The sequence below is a fragment of the Pongo abelii genome, chromosome 2 (genome assembly GCF_028885655.2).
Source record: "Pongo abelii isolate AG06213 chromosome 2, NHGRI_mPonAbe1-v2.0_pri, whole genome shotgun sequence".
Classification (NCBI taxonomy): Eukaryota; Metazoa; Chordata; class Mammalia; order Primates; family Hominidae; genus Pongo; species Pongo abelii.
In genome coordinates, this window is record NC_085928.1 from 143,346,137 (window position 1) to 143,360,587 (window position 14,451).

General features: G+C 49.9%; 1 protein-coding gene across 1 annotated transcript in view; it reads right to left on the reverse strand.

Annotated features, from left to right (window-relative positions):
• RAB6B (RAB6B, member RAS oncogene family) overlaps positions 1-14,451 on the reverse strand; it is a 69,415-nt gene that overhangs the window by 34,264 nt on the left and 20,700 nt on the right. Inside the window, exon 2 of the mRNA XM_002814062.5 lies at positions 3,763-3,821. Coding sequence (XP_002814108.1) covers positions 3,763-3,821 — 59 coding nt within the window. The remainder of the gene's footprint in view (positions 1-3,762; positions 3,822-14,451) is intronic.

The following is a 14,451-nucleotide window of genomic DNA, read 5'->3' on the forward strand; positions in this document are numbered from 1 at the left end:
CAGGGATGAGCCAGTGGGCTCTAAGTGCATCATAATCCCTGCTGACGCTTTAAGCACGCTAATACCCGAGCCAGCCCGTGAATCTCTCAAAAGGTGATGCTAACAGGCAGCCAGGAGTGATAGAGGGCCCATGAGAGACCCGAGAAGAGTGCTGCTACCACCAAATCCTCCCCCTCCATCCCCAGCAGCCACCTGCAGAGGCTGAACCCTTCCATGGTGGCGTGAGTGCAGGTTTCACACAGGCAGCTCACAGACCAGACCTGCAGGTATGTTTCATTTGGCCTGCAGAAGGGGAAGGGGGCTGGCCCCAAAGACAGCTAAGTCTCATCACAATGCACATACTGGAAGGTTTTTTTCTATCATAAATTTTGAAAGTAGTTACTTAGTTGGGGTTTTATATGAGAGAACCACTGCAGACATGAATCTCATCTGGCTGTGACTCTTGTTTTTTTACTTCTTCAAGTGAGTGGATTTAGATGAGGTGATGGGCAGGGTGTTGAGAGGCCAGAGAGTACATGTGTCGTGAGAACACGTGTGTGTGTGTGTGTGTGTGTATGTGTGTTTGGGGGTGAGGAGGTAAGTGTGAGGCAAGAGGAGGTAGAAGACCTGCTCCCCTGAGGCATCTCACGGGGCCTACCACGTGGACAAAAAGTCTTGAGAGGTCTGTAGAACCCAGCTCCACACACCCAGGTCCTCATGCCAGCCCCTCAGGGTCTCCTGCATGTTCAGCTTTAGACCGAGAAAGAACTCACCAGCTGTCACTGAGGATAGGGTTAAACGCCCCCTCCCTGTCCTTCATGCCCTGGCTGAAGGCAGGGCCAGATTCTGTGGCCAGGCCACTTTCTTCTGCCTCTCCAAACATAGAGTAGGCATTTGACAAACATCTTTTGTCAGAAAGAGTGAACGAGAGGGGAGTAGTGGGGCCAGAGACAGAGAGTGTGGGAGGGAAAGAGGGAAGGAGGGGTAGATTCCGTTCTAGGAACTGTCTGGGCACCTCAGCCAATCAAGGCAAGACAGCTCTGCCAGGTTGTACTGCTGGAAGGATGTCTGAAGGGGTGGTGGGGAGTGATTGCTGTGCAGGGGCACAACTTGGGGTGACGTAAGCTGAATCCCCAAAGACCCTGGGGATCTTATCTACTTCTCGAATGCCTCTGCCACCATGTTAGGAAAAACAAACAAAATAACATTTCCCCTTCTCCATCTCCAGAGAATTCACTAAAATGAGCCTCTGTATAGACAGAATTGGAGCCCTGGTCTCCCAGCCTAATTACCATTTTTAAGAGCACTGGGAAAGGAATTCCACCTGCTGCAATACTGAAAAAAAAAAAGAGAAAGCCTGTGACGGGGAGGGCAGTCCTCTCTGAGGTTTCTCTCCTCTTGTCACCACATTGGGTCCTTGAGGCCTCTTGATCTGATGGGTCTAAAACCCGAGGCCAACTCTCCATGCTGTTTTTTTTTTTTTGTGCCAGCAGGCACTGGTGATACCAACTATGGTCAGGCCCTGTGCTAGACTCATGAATGCAGTGGTGGGTCCCAGAGGGTCCTGGCCTCAGCCAAGCACAGAGCCCAGCTCAGAGCCAGAAGCACACAGGAGCTACTGCACAGTTGAGAGGCTAAACCAGCCCTGAGGATGATGCTATAGGAGAGATGGTCATGGAGGGGATGGAGGATGAAAGGGCCTCGCTGCTCAGACCAAACATGTGCTCTAGAGAATTCTCGCAGCAGAGAAGAGAGGAAAGGGCATTCCGGCAGAGGCAATGACATGAGTCAAAGTGTGGAGGCATAACAGTGTCACTCCAAGGGCAGCAGGAGCAGGGAAGTCGGCTGGACCACAGGATGGGGGACAAGCAGTAGGCAATGGGAGACGACGCTGAACATGGAGGTAGGGCGAGATTTTGAGGAAGCTGAATGACATGGGGAGGAGATGAGGCTTTGATCCATACTAATGGGACCCACTGCACAGGCCTGGGGGCCCCCTTTGTCACCCCCTTGCCATGGCCAAGAACACCAACCAACCAAGAGTCTCACTGTTTTCAATGGGACACTAACAAGAAGCATTATACGTAACTTAATAGTAAGAAATCAAAATAATATGAGATCATTCATACATACACATGCATGCACAAAAATAAATGAATACTAAGTCAGACTTCAGAACTAAGTCTGTTGCAGCTGTCGTCTTGAATTCAAACCGATCCAGTAGAACTCCCCTCATGAGGAGGACAGGCTTGGTGCTACAAAGCCCTGGCCCAGTGAGGATACAACAAAGACAAAGTGTGACCAAGGTGAACATCCTACAGTCCACGCCTGAGGCTGTGCACATCAGCCAGGGCCCCTCTCCCAGAGCCTCTGTCAATTCCTATGGTCAGTTTCACCAAGTCCACTGGCTAGCCAGTATTTCAGACCATAGCAGAGTAGAAGCAGAGGTAAAGTAAAAATTGAGACCACAGCAAAGAAAGAGTAAAAATTAGAGAGAGGCAGACAGAGGGGCTGTATTTAAGGCAAGGAGGATAATTGGTCTAGAGGGAGACAGACAGACTAAAAAGTAGACACAGAGCTGCAATCTGCAGTGAGCTGTGCTCCACATACTCTGTAAATCCAGAAAGGAGGAGGGACGTCTTAGAACAGCAGTCCCCGCTGTGTTCTATAAATATTTGTCCTTTGAGAACTCGATGACCAAGGGATTCCATGATCAAATACATCTGAGAGATCCTACACACTATATCCCTCTTTCAGTAAATCAAAACTATACACTGATATAGTCAGGCTCTGAGAAGCCCTGCAGCACAGCAGTAGATTTACTTTTGTTCACCCAGTGTTCCCTAAATCTGTACAAGCTCTGAACCCATCCCCCACCTCAACTTTTTTTCAAGTAACACCTACCAATACCTCTTGGAATTAGTATCTCACAGAATCCACCGGTGTAGAAAAATGCATTATCATTTGTCTCTATCTAAGGAAGAAAACAGCACCTTTTTTCTTTAAAAGAGTTGAAATGATTAAGTTTGGTGCCTTTTGCAAAAACCTATAATTGCATGGAAAATTCACTTTACTTGCACAAACCTCCCTTCTCACCAGTGGTGCCAGGAAAGTGACATGTTACTAACCCCCAAGAGCTTGGCCTTCAGGGCACCTGGAACCACCTCTGGGCCTCTGGTTGACCCCAGACTACCCCTCCAGGGCCAGGAGCTGCAGAGCATCCAGCCTCCTGCCCATGTAGCACAGGGCAAGCTCTCCAGGGAAGGAAGTGCCTCAGCAACCGTGTGTGTGTGTGTGTGTGTGTGTGTGTGTATGTGTGTGTGTGTGTGTGTGTGCACGCGCGTGTGTGTGTGTGTTGGGGGGGTGAGAGAGAGAGAAGGTCCCAGCAAACACAACCATTACAACCATGCATGACGCGCAAGTTCGCCTAACACTCTCATTTTCATCTCTCATTTTTCATCTTGTTCCTTTTCCACATGATGACTCCCCTGAATAACCAAACACTATCATGGTTTGGATCTGCCTGTGAGGAACAAGAGAACACAGACTCTCTCTATTTTTAGAATTTTCCTCTGAAAAATGTTTCCTTTACCGAGGGGTGGATTTTCAGAAGGACTCAAGCTCTTTACAGGGATGGGGCCAGTATAGAGGTGGGAAGCTCCTCCATAGCGAAATGACATCCTGGGAACCCAGGGCCATTCCACTCCCACCCCAGCTCAGCAAGTTTCAAAGAGAGGTCAGCCACTGCCAGGTGATATGGAGGGTGAGCACCCAGGACCTCACCTGGTATGTGTTGTCGAAGCTGTCGTACATGAACCTCGTAATCAGAGACGTCTTCCCGACTGCAAAACAACAAGGAGAGAGGTGTTCAGTCATGGCATCTGAGCTAGGCTCTTCTAAACACACTGCATTTGAAGAAAACAGATAACAAAACCAAAAAGCACAGAGGAAAGGTCTAGTTGCAGAAATACAGAAGTGGGAGATAAGCCCCTGCTAGGGACCCCATGGTGAGGCCACCGAGTCTCTATACCAGGTGGGCTGAGGGCTGTTCCTGCCAGGCACCAGGGTGCTGCCAAGGAGGAGGTGTCCCACTGCCCCATGAATTTCCACTACCCAAATCCAGGTCTTCCTTGACCCAGGAGAACCCAGCTGATGCAAGAACCATCTATAAAGAATCAGGGTAAATGGGTGCAAAACAGGAGGCTCCTCTCGTACTTGCCCATGTACACCTTGTTGTTGGTCATACATTGGGATGGAAGCCTGCCCTTTATTTCCTGTTAATTCAGCCTGAAGATTGGTGGGGGCAGTGGCTTTCTAAGGAACCACAGGCGGGGAGGCAAATGTCATTTCCCCATGTCTCTCATGGACAGGACTATTATTTGTGTATCTGACCGTCCAGCTCATTGCAGGATGTTTAGCATACCTGGAACCCCGCTAGGTAAATGCCAGGAGGATCCCCAGTCACTGTGACAACTGTGGACTCACTCACACATCTGCAAATGCCCTGTAGGGGCAGTGACACCCCAACTGAGAACAACTGGCACAGCTGAGAAAAACCAGGACGTCTCTTGGGAATCCTACAAATGCTGCTAATTTCCCAAACTGTAGAATTTGGCTTCTGACCTCACCCTGTGCAGCTCCCCTGGGGCCTGGCAGTGACAGAAATGCCAACTGCTACATTTCTAACCATCTGGGGTGGGGGAAGAGGGCAGTCAAGGGACATTCATTAGGATAGGCCCTGCACGGATGCTTCTCTGTACTATACTGTCCTATCATGTCCCTGACATGGCCCTGGGAGGCTCAGTGGGGAATCTGCCCAGCTGTGCTGGCTCAGAGCCCTTTCTGCACTGGGTTTCAGGAGGACAGGTAATGCTGGCAGGCAAAGCAAAAGCGCCCTCGCCCTTCCATTTCCCAGGCTGGCAGGACATCCACAAGCTGTGCCTGGTGGGGTGGCTGGTCACTCCCTGGAGGGAGCAGGACAGGCCAACAGGACCCCTTGGCAAAGGCCCTTTACCAGCTTTGAGGCCTCAACAGTGCACCACAAAACAGACAAGTGCAGTCAGCTCCCAGCAGCCAGCATTTGCTAGGGGAAAGATGATCTTCTACCCAGAAGGAGCATCTGACTGACTGTGTTTGGGCTAAATTCAGAAGATCCCATCTTTAACCCAGATTTGGTTAGCCAGATTGAAATCCTATTGGCGTACTTTTCAGCTGTGTCACCTTGAGGTGATCACCATCCCAGGACCTCAGTTCCTCATTTGAAAATGGGTATACTAACATCGAAGACTTCAGGGGGCTGTAGTAAGAATTAAATCAGGTAAAAAGTACAAGGCACATGGGAAATGCTTAAAAGTGGAAGGAGGCAGCAGGTAACTGAGCTAGGTAAGGCAGTTTCCAGAATATCAGATGGAAAAAATATATGTATCACCACCACCCCCAGCCCTCAACTCTGGGCGGCACTCAAGTCATCCCCATTTCACACAATGGGTAATTAGGTGGCAGCTCCTGGCCCAGGGTCAGAGCTGAGTGGGGCTGGGATGTGGCTGTCCGACTAGGTGCTCAGTTCCTATCCAGGTCCTCCTTGATAGGTCATGCTAGGTTCAAGATTCTGCCAGGTCACGATTCTGCCCTTGTTGGAGAACACTGACCACCACACCAACTCTGGGTGGTCAGTGCCAGAAGTGAATTGTAGGGTACCAGCTGGTGTCAGAACAGCCCCATTTTTAAAACAACATTTCTGGGGTGAGCAGAAATGTGCCCAAGATCTCTTCTAATTTTACCTGGAAGCAGCCTTTTTGTAAACTTCTGATAGAAACGAGGCTATAAAGAGCATTCTGACTGCTTTAAATCTCCCCTTAAATTTCACATGAAGGTGAGAAGTAGGGGGCCTCCCACACCTGGAGGATCAGCTCTGAGGCCATGAGGCCCTAGGCACCTGGCTGAGGACCACAGAGGGGAAAGTGGGGCAACCCTGAACTAGCAAGAGGCAGATGCAATTGGGGAAAACACGGCATCCTCCTTTTTGAGAGGGAGTGGAAAGTTACTGCCTCCTCGGGAAGAGAGGCATCCCAGGGCACGCTGGTCACTTCCCTAGGCAGCGACACTCTGCACCTTGCACCTTAGGGAAAGGGGCGTGCATCAGGGATCAGGGTGAGGAGATGGATGGGAAGACACTGAGTCTCTTCTCCCCGGGGCCTCCAAGCACAGAGAGGAGAGAAAGCAGAATCCCAAAAAGCCACTAAGGGCACAGAAAGTTCATGGAGTAGCTGAGAACTTGGAAATCCCTGCAACACCTTCTAATGCCAAGGTGCCTCTCCATGAGACACCAGCCACTGGCAGTGGATTAGTACTGGCTCACAGGTCTAGGTGGCAGGAAAACATCCCCCAAAAGTTTTTTACTGGGACTGTGCAGGAGGAGCTTTTAGGTGTGGGGTCCTGGCCAGAGCCGATATTTTCTATGTATTCCCGCAGTCACCATAATAGGTAACACATGACCCCAGCATTTACAGAGCATGTTCCAGGCACATAGTAGGGGCTGAGTCAGGCATAGAATTGATATGAGAACAGTAAACAGAGGAGATGTGGCACCTGCCCACCGAAGCTTGCAGCAACACTGGGCACCACACCTCCCAGCCCTCAACTCTGGGTGGCACTAATGTCATCCGCATTTCACACAACAGGCAGTAAGGTGACAGCGCCTGCACCAGGGTCAGAGCTGAGTGGGGCTGGGATGCGGCTGCATGACCAGGTGCTCAGTTCTTATCCGGGTACTCCTTGATAGATCATGCTGGGTTCACGATTCTGCCAGGTCATTACTGCCACTGCTGTGGCGCTCCAGGGAACAGCCCGTCCCAGGCCAAGTCTGGAACTGGGGGCCTTTCCCCACTTGGGAGGGGCTTGATCCAATCTGAAAGGTCAGAAACTGGTCACTGAGGTGCCCTGGAAGTGCTTTGTGGGGCACAAGGAGGGCTCAGAAAGTGAGGGTTTTAACATCTGGGACCCAGCACCCCAACTCAGGCTTGAAATGGATGAGGGACTCATTCTTGCTTTGCTGAAAAGGCAATGACTTTACACTATTCCTCTAGGCTCATTTTTCTCATTTCTCTGAGCTGAAGCCTTCTTCTCCACCTCAGAGCCCGCTAAGACTACCCATGTCCTCGTCACACCTGCCAGGGTAATGTGTGTTACACCCCTGCAGTGGTATCCGAGACCCTTGTCCTCCATGCATTGTCTCTGGGGAAGTGTCTGCAGACCTGAGGCAGAGCTTATTAAAAGGAGTTCCTCTTGTCCGTTTCTGCCCAGCCTCTGCCCATAGTATCACATAAAGGAGCTAGGTGGGTAAGGGGTTGTGCTGTGCTAAGCTCCTCTCCCCTCTAAAGGGCAAAGACCCCTTCCTCAGCCCACACTTGCCCTCAACAACTGCCCGGGGTGGAAGGTGCTAGAACCTGCAAATGGAGAGCTTGCACACTGCATCTACCTGGCTACTTTCTCAGTCCCCCAACCATAAGGGGTGGACAGAACCCATCCCCAGCCACCCAACCAGGCACTCCCACTCAGCCTGAGAGAAGCAGTAGCACGGGGCATCCCAGCAGGCCTGCAGGCGGGCAGGTGAAGAGCTAGGAGCTCCTCCTGTGTCCCCCTGCCTTGCAACAGCTGCCGGAGTTTCTGCGGGGGCTGTCCTCCTGCCAGCTCTGTTCTCAAGGTCACACCACTGTGCTTCTACCGCAGCTCTCGGACACCACTGCAGCAAAGTGGAGCTTTTTCTGAGGACAAAGATTCAGCTCCACTGGCAGGTTTTATTAAAAATAAGCAGGCAAATCATTATTGAGCTTTTTTATTTTCTCTCTGCTCACGGCTCAGCAATGTTCTGGTAATCTTCTGGTAGTTTAGTCCCACATGATTAAGCAAGGAGATGCATTTCTCCTTTTTCAACCAAATGAGGGTGAGAAAATTCATTACTGAGCATTTACCAGGAGATGCCAGAAAGAAGGAGAGGAAACTCAAACTCTTACTGGGCCTCTATTGGGCAGCAGATGAGAATTTGGCACTTTATTTAGGTTCTCTCATTTAATCCTCATCACGATCCAATGAGTTAGTTATTATTCCAAGGTCACAGAGCTGGGAAGTGGTGGAGCTGGGATAGGAGCACAGAATTGAGCCAGAGTCGATGCCTCATCACTCTGCTGTGCTGGTTTATGTAAAGGTCTGAGAGCAGCAAAGCGGCAGATCCCAAAGGCAGGGGTGCAGGTGGCTGGGCAGTCAGGACGCCTGCAAGGAGGAGGCAGGGCAGCCGCAGGGCTGGGGAAGGCTGTGGGTGGGGGTGAAGGGGAATTCCAGACAGAGGAAACAATGTGCGCAAAGGCACAGAGGCAGGGAGAGAAAACACTCGTGAGAAGAAACAGGAGGCAACAGGCTAGGTTGCTATGGGGGACACACTTGGAGGCCCCTCAGACTGCCCCTCAGGTTCATCTCAGGGCAAGTAAAGCCAGACAGTGTGTGAGGAGGAGTGAGTGGCAAACACTGTTCATGGAAGCTCCATGTGGCTGTCAGGTTGATTTAAGCCAAACCCATCTCTGGGGCCAGTTGTGGAGGGAGGGAGGGGCAGACAGAGAGAAGCACGAAGGCAGGGGCAGGGGCCAGATGGCACAGGCCATGTCACCCACATGGAGGAGCATGGATTCTCGCCCAAGGGCAGTGGGAGCTTCAGAAAGGATCTTCAGCAGGATGGTGTGAACAGGTGTGGCAGTTCATAATTTCCATAGTGGGCTCATAAAATATTTCCCATCCCATGTGCTCTTCTTACAATCTAACCCTGACATTCCATCACGGGGTGAATCCGGGCAGGCCTGTGACTACGGCAGAAATGGCCCTGTGGGAATCCCAAGGCTAGCTTAGAAAGAACAGCACAGCTTCTGCCTGGAGTGCGTTCACACTGACACACTCTGGAAGCCAGCCCTGCAACCCAGCGACCATGCTGTGAGGAAGCCCAAGAAAGCCTACAGGAGGGAGACACGCATGCAGCAACCAGCAGACCTGTGAGTGAGCGAGCCTTCAGGTGACTCCAGCCGGCAGACTTCAAGCCGCCTTCAGTGCTGCATGGAACAAAGCCACACCTTCCCTGCCAGGTCCTACTCAAACTACAAATTCGTGAGCAATGTAAATATTTTTATTGTCTTGATCCACTAAGTTTTGGGGTGGTTTGTTACACAGCATTAGGTAATCAGAGCAATAGACCTGTGCTTTAGAAAGAAGAAAACGTGTTAGTCCATTCTCACACTGCTATGAAGAAATACGTGAGACTGGGTCATTTATAAAGGAAACAGGTTTAATTGACTCACAGTTCCCCATTGCTGGGAAAGCCTCAGGAAACTTACAATCATGGCAGAAGGCAAAGGAGAAACAGGCACCTTCTTCACAGGGCAGCAGGACGGAGTGAGTGCAAGCAGGGGAAATGTCAGATGCTTATAAAACCATCAGATCTCAGGAGACCTCACTATCACCAGAACAGCATGGGGGAAACCGCCCCCATGATCCAATCACCTCCACCTGGTCCCATCTTTGACACGTGGGGATTATGGGGATTACAATTCCAGATAAGATTTGGGTGGGGACACTCTGCTACAGAATGGCCTACAGAAGCCAGACTAGGGACAGAAATCTCGCCAGAGATGGAGGATCTCAGTGAACAATGCAGAGGTGGTGGGGCTGGAAAGAATGGGGAGGAGAGCAGGGGATAGGACCAGTGACTGGTCAGATTCAGAGAGGAGCCCAGAACTCCTCCCTGTGACCTGGGTTCATGACCATTAGATGCTAGAGCTATTCCCTGAGCCCAAGCCAACTGGACAAGGAACAGACACCAAGCAATCACCTTGGATTCAGTCACTCATAAAAGCCTTCTTTATAATTGTCAGAGCAAAAGCACAAATGCCAGCACTGCATTCAGAAAAAACAATTAACAATAATCATTCAGTCCCTTGAGCTAAAGATGTAAGCTTATTTTTCACTATTGGCATCAGCATGAAACAGTTATTTTCTTACCCTAGTGAGAACTACTGGCCCAGGGGTCTTACACATCCATGGGGATGTCCAGAGGAGCTTGGTCCCATGTACCCTGGAAATCCCACCAATGCAGGGTGCACTGGATGCTGGCCCTTCACAATCAGCTACCACTGCCTACCTGGACCCCACCAACAGGGGCCATTCACTCCACCAGTGCCCCATGGGCCCCAGGCCCCCATCTCACTGGCAGGTCCCAGGTAAACAGATTCTTATACACTCTGATGGTTTCTAGGTAGCTGCAGAGGCCAGTGAGGCTTCTCCAGCCACTCAGCAAACACCCACTGGGGCTCACTGTGTGCCAGTCCTGTGCAGGGCACAGAATTTGTAGTGACAAAGCAGATGCACCTCTGGCCTCAAGCAGTCCATATCCAGTGGTGAAGTGAGACCCAGATCCAAATACTAAAATGCCAGGCAATACGGGAAGGGTCTCCTGAGAAACCCATGCAAGGAAAGGCCGCTCTGCTGGGGAAATCACAGTAACCTCTTGAAAGAGGCATCATTTGGGCTGAGCCTTGATTGATGGAGATGAGGGGGTCACAGGGAACAACATTCCCGGGGAAGGGACTGGATGAAACCACAGTCATGTGAGGCTGAGATTCCTCTGCTTAAAATCATTTGCCCACATTTCTCCACAGCTGCCACGTGACGCCAAATCCACCCACGGCTTTGGGGTCAGTGGCTATGAGGACTTCTGGTCTTGTCTTGTGCCCACATCACAGGCTGAAAGCTGAGTGGGCGGTAAGTCCCCAGACTCCTCCACTGACACCGCCTCCCTCCACGACGGACAGCTCTTCTCCCTGTCGTCTCCACAGCGGGTGTGGGTGTGGGTGGAGAGGCTGCTGTAAGGGCCAGAAACTGGGAAGAGCGGGAGGCAGAGCACAGACATTAGCCAGCGACTGCACAGAGGGTTTGCCAGGACCTAGCAGAAGGTGTACCGCCCACTAGCTAGCCCCTTGCAGAGCCAAGCCAGAACCCTGGCCCACAGTCTGCTCTCGGCTGTGCATCCACACCTACCACACACACCAGCTCTTCAGAGCTCCCGGCCAAACAGTGGGATCCTGATCCTCCTGGGGTCCACAGAGCTGAGCTCAGGGCCTAGGGCCCCAGGAGTTCTGGGAGGAGAGGGCAGGCAGGACAGATGTGGCATAACTCACTGCCATTTCTAGGCCACCTTGGTGGGCTGCCCACCTCTCAGATGCCTGTGTTTTCAGGAAATCAGTCCCTGAGCCAGGAAAAGAATCTCTGCATCCCCGGCCCACAGCCCCCAGCAGCCAGGCCCATTTCAGATGTGTGCAGCTTTCAGAAGGTGGTCCTCAGGGCTGAAAAGGCAAGTCTGCTTCCTCATTGTGCAGACCAGTAACCTAGTCCTAGCAGAGACCCAGCTGACTCAGCTATCCCATCAGCTCAGTTTCTAGAACAGAAGTGGGAATTGCTGGTATAAATGCTAGGAAGGACCTGCAGAGGGACTTGGCCCTTGCCCTGCAGCTCGGAAGGAGGGCAGGCTACCTGCATCCCTGCTGCACAGGGCCCTTGGGGGGAGGCCTGCACCATCCCTGTAACCTCTGCTCATAGTCTACCATTCCTGGCCTGACTGTGAGGTGCGGCCCCCAGGCCCTGTGGTGACAAGTGAAACAGTTAGAGACACCAGCTATATCCATCTGAACCTTGTTTCCTTTGGCTCTGTTTTCACCAAACAGAAAGTCCAGCCCCATTCTTCCTCAAAGGTAGGTAGGCTTGGTAGCTGGGCTACCCGCTCCACACCCTACCCTGCCACCCTGGACTCCAAAAGGCAGTCCCAAACTGGGCATGCATCTTTGGCAGCTCCCAATAGAGCCCTGAGGGGCTGGCTGGCTCACCGTAGGCTAAATGAGGAAACACGTGAAAAACCCCATTTCAAACCATCCCCCAAAAGACTCAGATGGTAATTAAGAAATATGCAAAGCTCTTCATTGGACATTTTAATTAAGTGTGTTAATTCCCTCTGCTAGAGGACGCTCAGCTGCCTGGGCCTCACCCAGGGATCCAGAGAAGACGGAAAGGGGAGGGTAGAGGGGAGGGAGGAGTCAAAAGAAGGTGAGGGAGGGAGGGGTTAGCCAGACAGTGGCGCAGGCTGGTCTGGCCCAGGCCCTTCTGCACCAGCTAGGAGGCGGACCGATGCCTGACCCTCTCACTTCTCCACTGAGTGCCCCGTCTCACTATCCTGCACCCACCCCATCTCCTCTATCCAAGCAGGGGGCCCAGTAAGCCTGCCCACCACAGCAAGAAGGAACAGGGCGAGTGCATCCTAAAGGATCCCATCCACATAACAGTACATGGACAAGGGCAGAAAAAGGAAAGGCAAAATAAAGGTCCCTTGTGATCAGGAAAACTAAGATTCTAGACAGGAGTGCTCCCAGGATGGCTGGTCCTCCAGCTCCTCCTCAACACTTTCAGCAGCTCTGTGGTTGCTGGGGACATGACGGTCTGCTGGGGCTCCACAGGGTGACTGGCTGGAGACTGGAAGATTTAGTCTCAGTTTTCCCTCCTATACCAACACCCTGGACCTCCTCCTGCTTTTTTTCCCCAGAGACTCCACCTTTAACACAAAGAGGCAAATTCCAGAGAAACATGCTGCCAGCACAGCTGGGCTGGGAGAGGCCCCATCCTCAGGTACCTGACCAAAGCCCCAGCCACCACAGAGGAGGGCTCGGCCCCCTCTCCTGCCCTGCAAAAGGTGCTATCATCTTTGGTTTTCTTCTTTTCCTCTCTAGCTTCCTCTCTTCCTGCCTCTACCCCAAGGTTTACTGAGGTACAATCAACAAACAAAAAAAAATGTATATATTCAAGGTGTAAAATGTGACATTTTAATACATAGAGAGTTGACCCTTGAAGAAGGCAAGAGTTGGGGCACTGATACCCTGCATAGTCAAAAATCCTCACACGACTTTTCAGTCCCCCAAAACTTAACTATTATAATAGCCTACTGTTGACCAAAGCCTTCCTGATAACATAAACAGCTGATTAACAGGTATTTTGTGTGTTATATGTATTATATACTCTATTCTTAAGATAAGCTAGAGAAAAGAAAATGTTATTAAAATCATAGGGAAGAGAAAATAGATTTACTGTTCATTAAGTGAAAGTGGATCATCATAAAGGCCTTCATCTTCATTGTCTTTACGTTGAATAGGCTGAAGAGGAGGAGGAAGGGAAAGGGTTGGTTTTGCTGTCTCAAAAATGGCAGAGAAGAGGTGAAAGAGGTGGACAGGGAGGCAGGACAGGCAGGCACACTGGTGTGAATTTTATTGAAAAATATCTACCTTTAAGTGGATATGCATAGTTCAAACCCATCTTGTTCAAGGGTCATCGATCTATCTATCTATCTATAGTCATGCTTTGCTTAATGAGAGGGATAAGTTCTGAGCAATGCATCATTAGGTGACTCTGCCATAGTGCAAACATCATAAAGTATGCTTCCCAAACCTAGGTGGTACAGCCTACTACACACCTAGGCTATAATGGTACCCTATTGCTTCTAGGCTACAAACCTGCACAGCACATTATTGCAGTGAATACTGTAGGCAATTGTAACTCAGTGGTATTTGTGTATCCAAACATATCTAAACAGCAAAGGTACAGTAAAAGTATGGTAAAAAACATAAAACATGAACAGAGCCATAGGACTGGAAGTTGTTCTGGGTGAGTCAGTCAGTGAGTGGTGAGTAAATGTGAAAGCCTATGACATTACACTACAATAGACTGTACATTTAGGCTATACTAAATCTATTTAAAAATATTTTTCTTTCTTTAATAATAAATTAACCTTAGCTCACTACAACTTTTTTTACTTTATAAACTTTTTAATTTGTTTTAACATTTTGACTCTTTTGTAATAACACTTAGCTTAAAATACATATATTGTACAGCTATGCAAAAAATTATTTCTTTATATCTTTATATGTTTTTGTCTATTAATTTTTTTTTTACCTTTTAAACTTTTTTTTGTTAAAAACTAAGACACAAGCATACACATTAGCCTAGGCCTACACGGGGTCAGGATCACCAATATCGCTGTCTTCCACCTCTCTGTCTCCCACCAGAAGGTCTTCGAGGGCAGTAACACGCATGGCGCTGTCATTTCCTGTGATAACAATACTGCTTTCTGGATGGAGTTCCTCCTGAAGGACCTGCCTGAGGCTCTTTTACAGTTACCTTTTTAAAAAAAGTGAGTAGAAGGTGTACACTCTAAACATAACAACATAAAGTATAGCATAGACAATACCAGACAACGGGAATTTTTGAGCTCCATTATAATTTTATGGGACAACCTTCATATATGTGGTCTGTCGTTAACCAAAACATTGCTATGCAGCACATGACTATATATACATTGTGAAATGATTACCACAATCAAGCTAATTAACATATTCATTA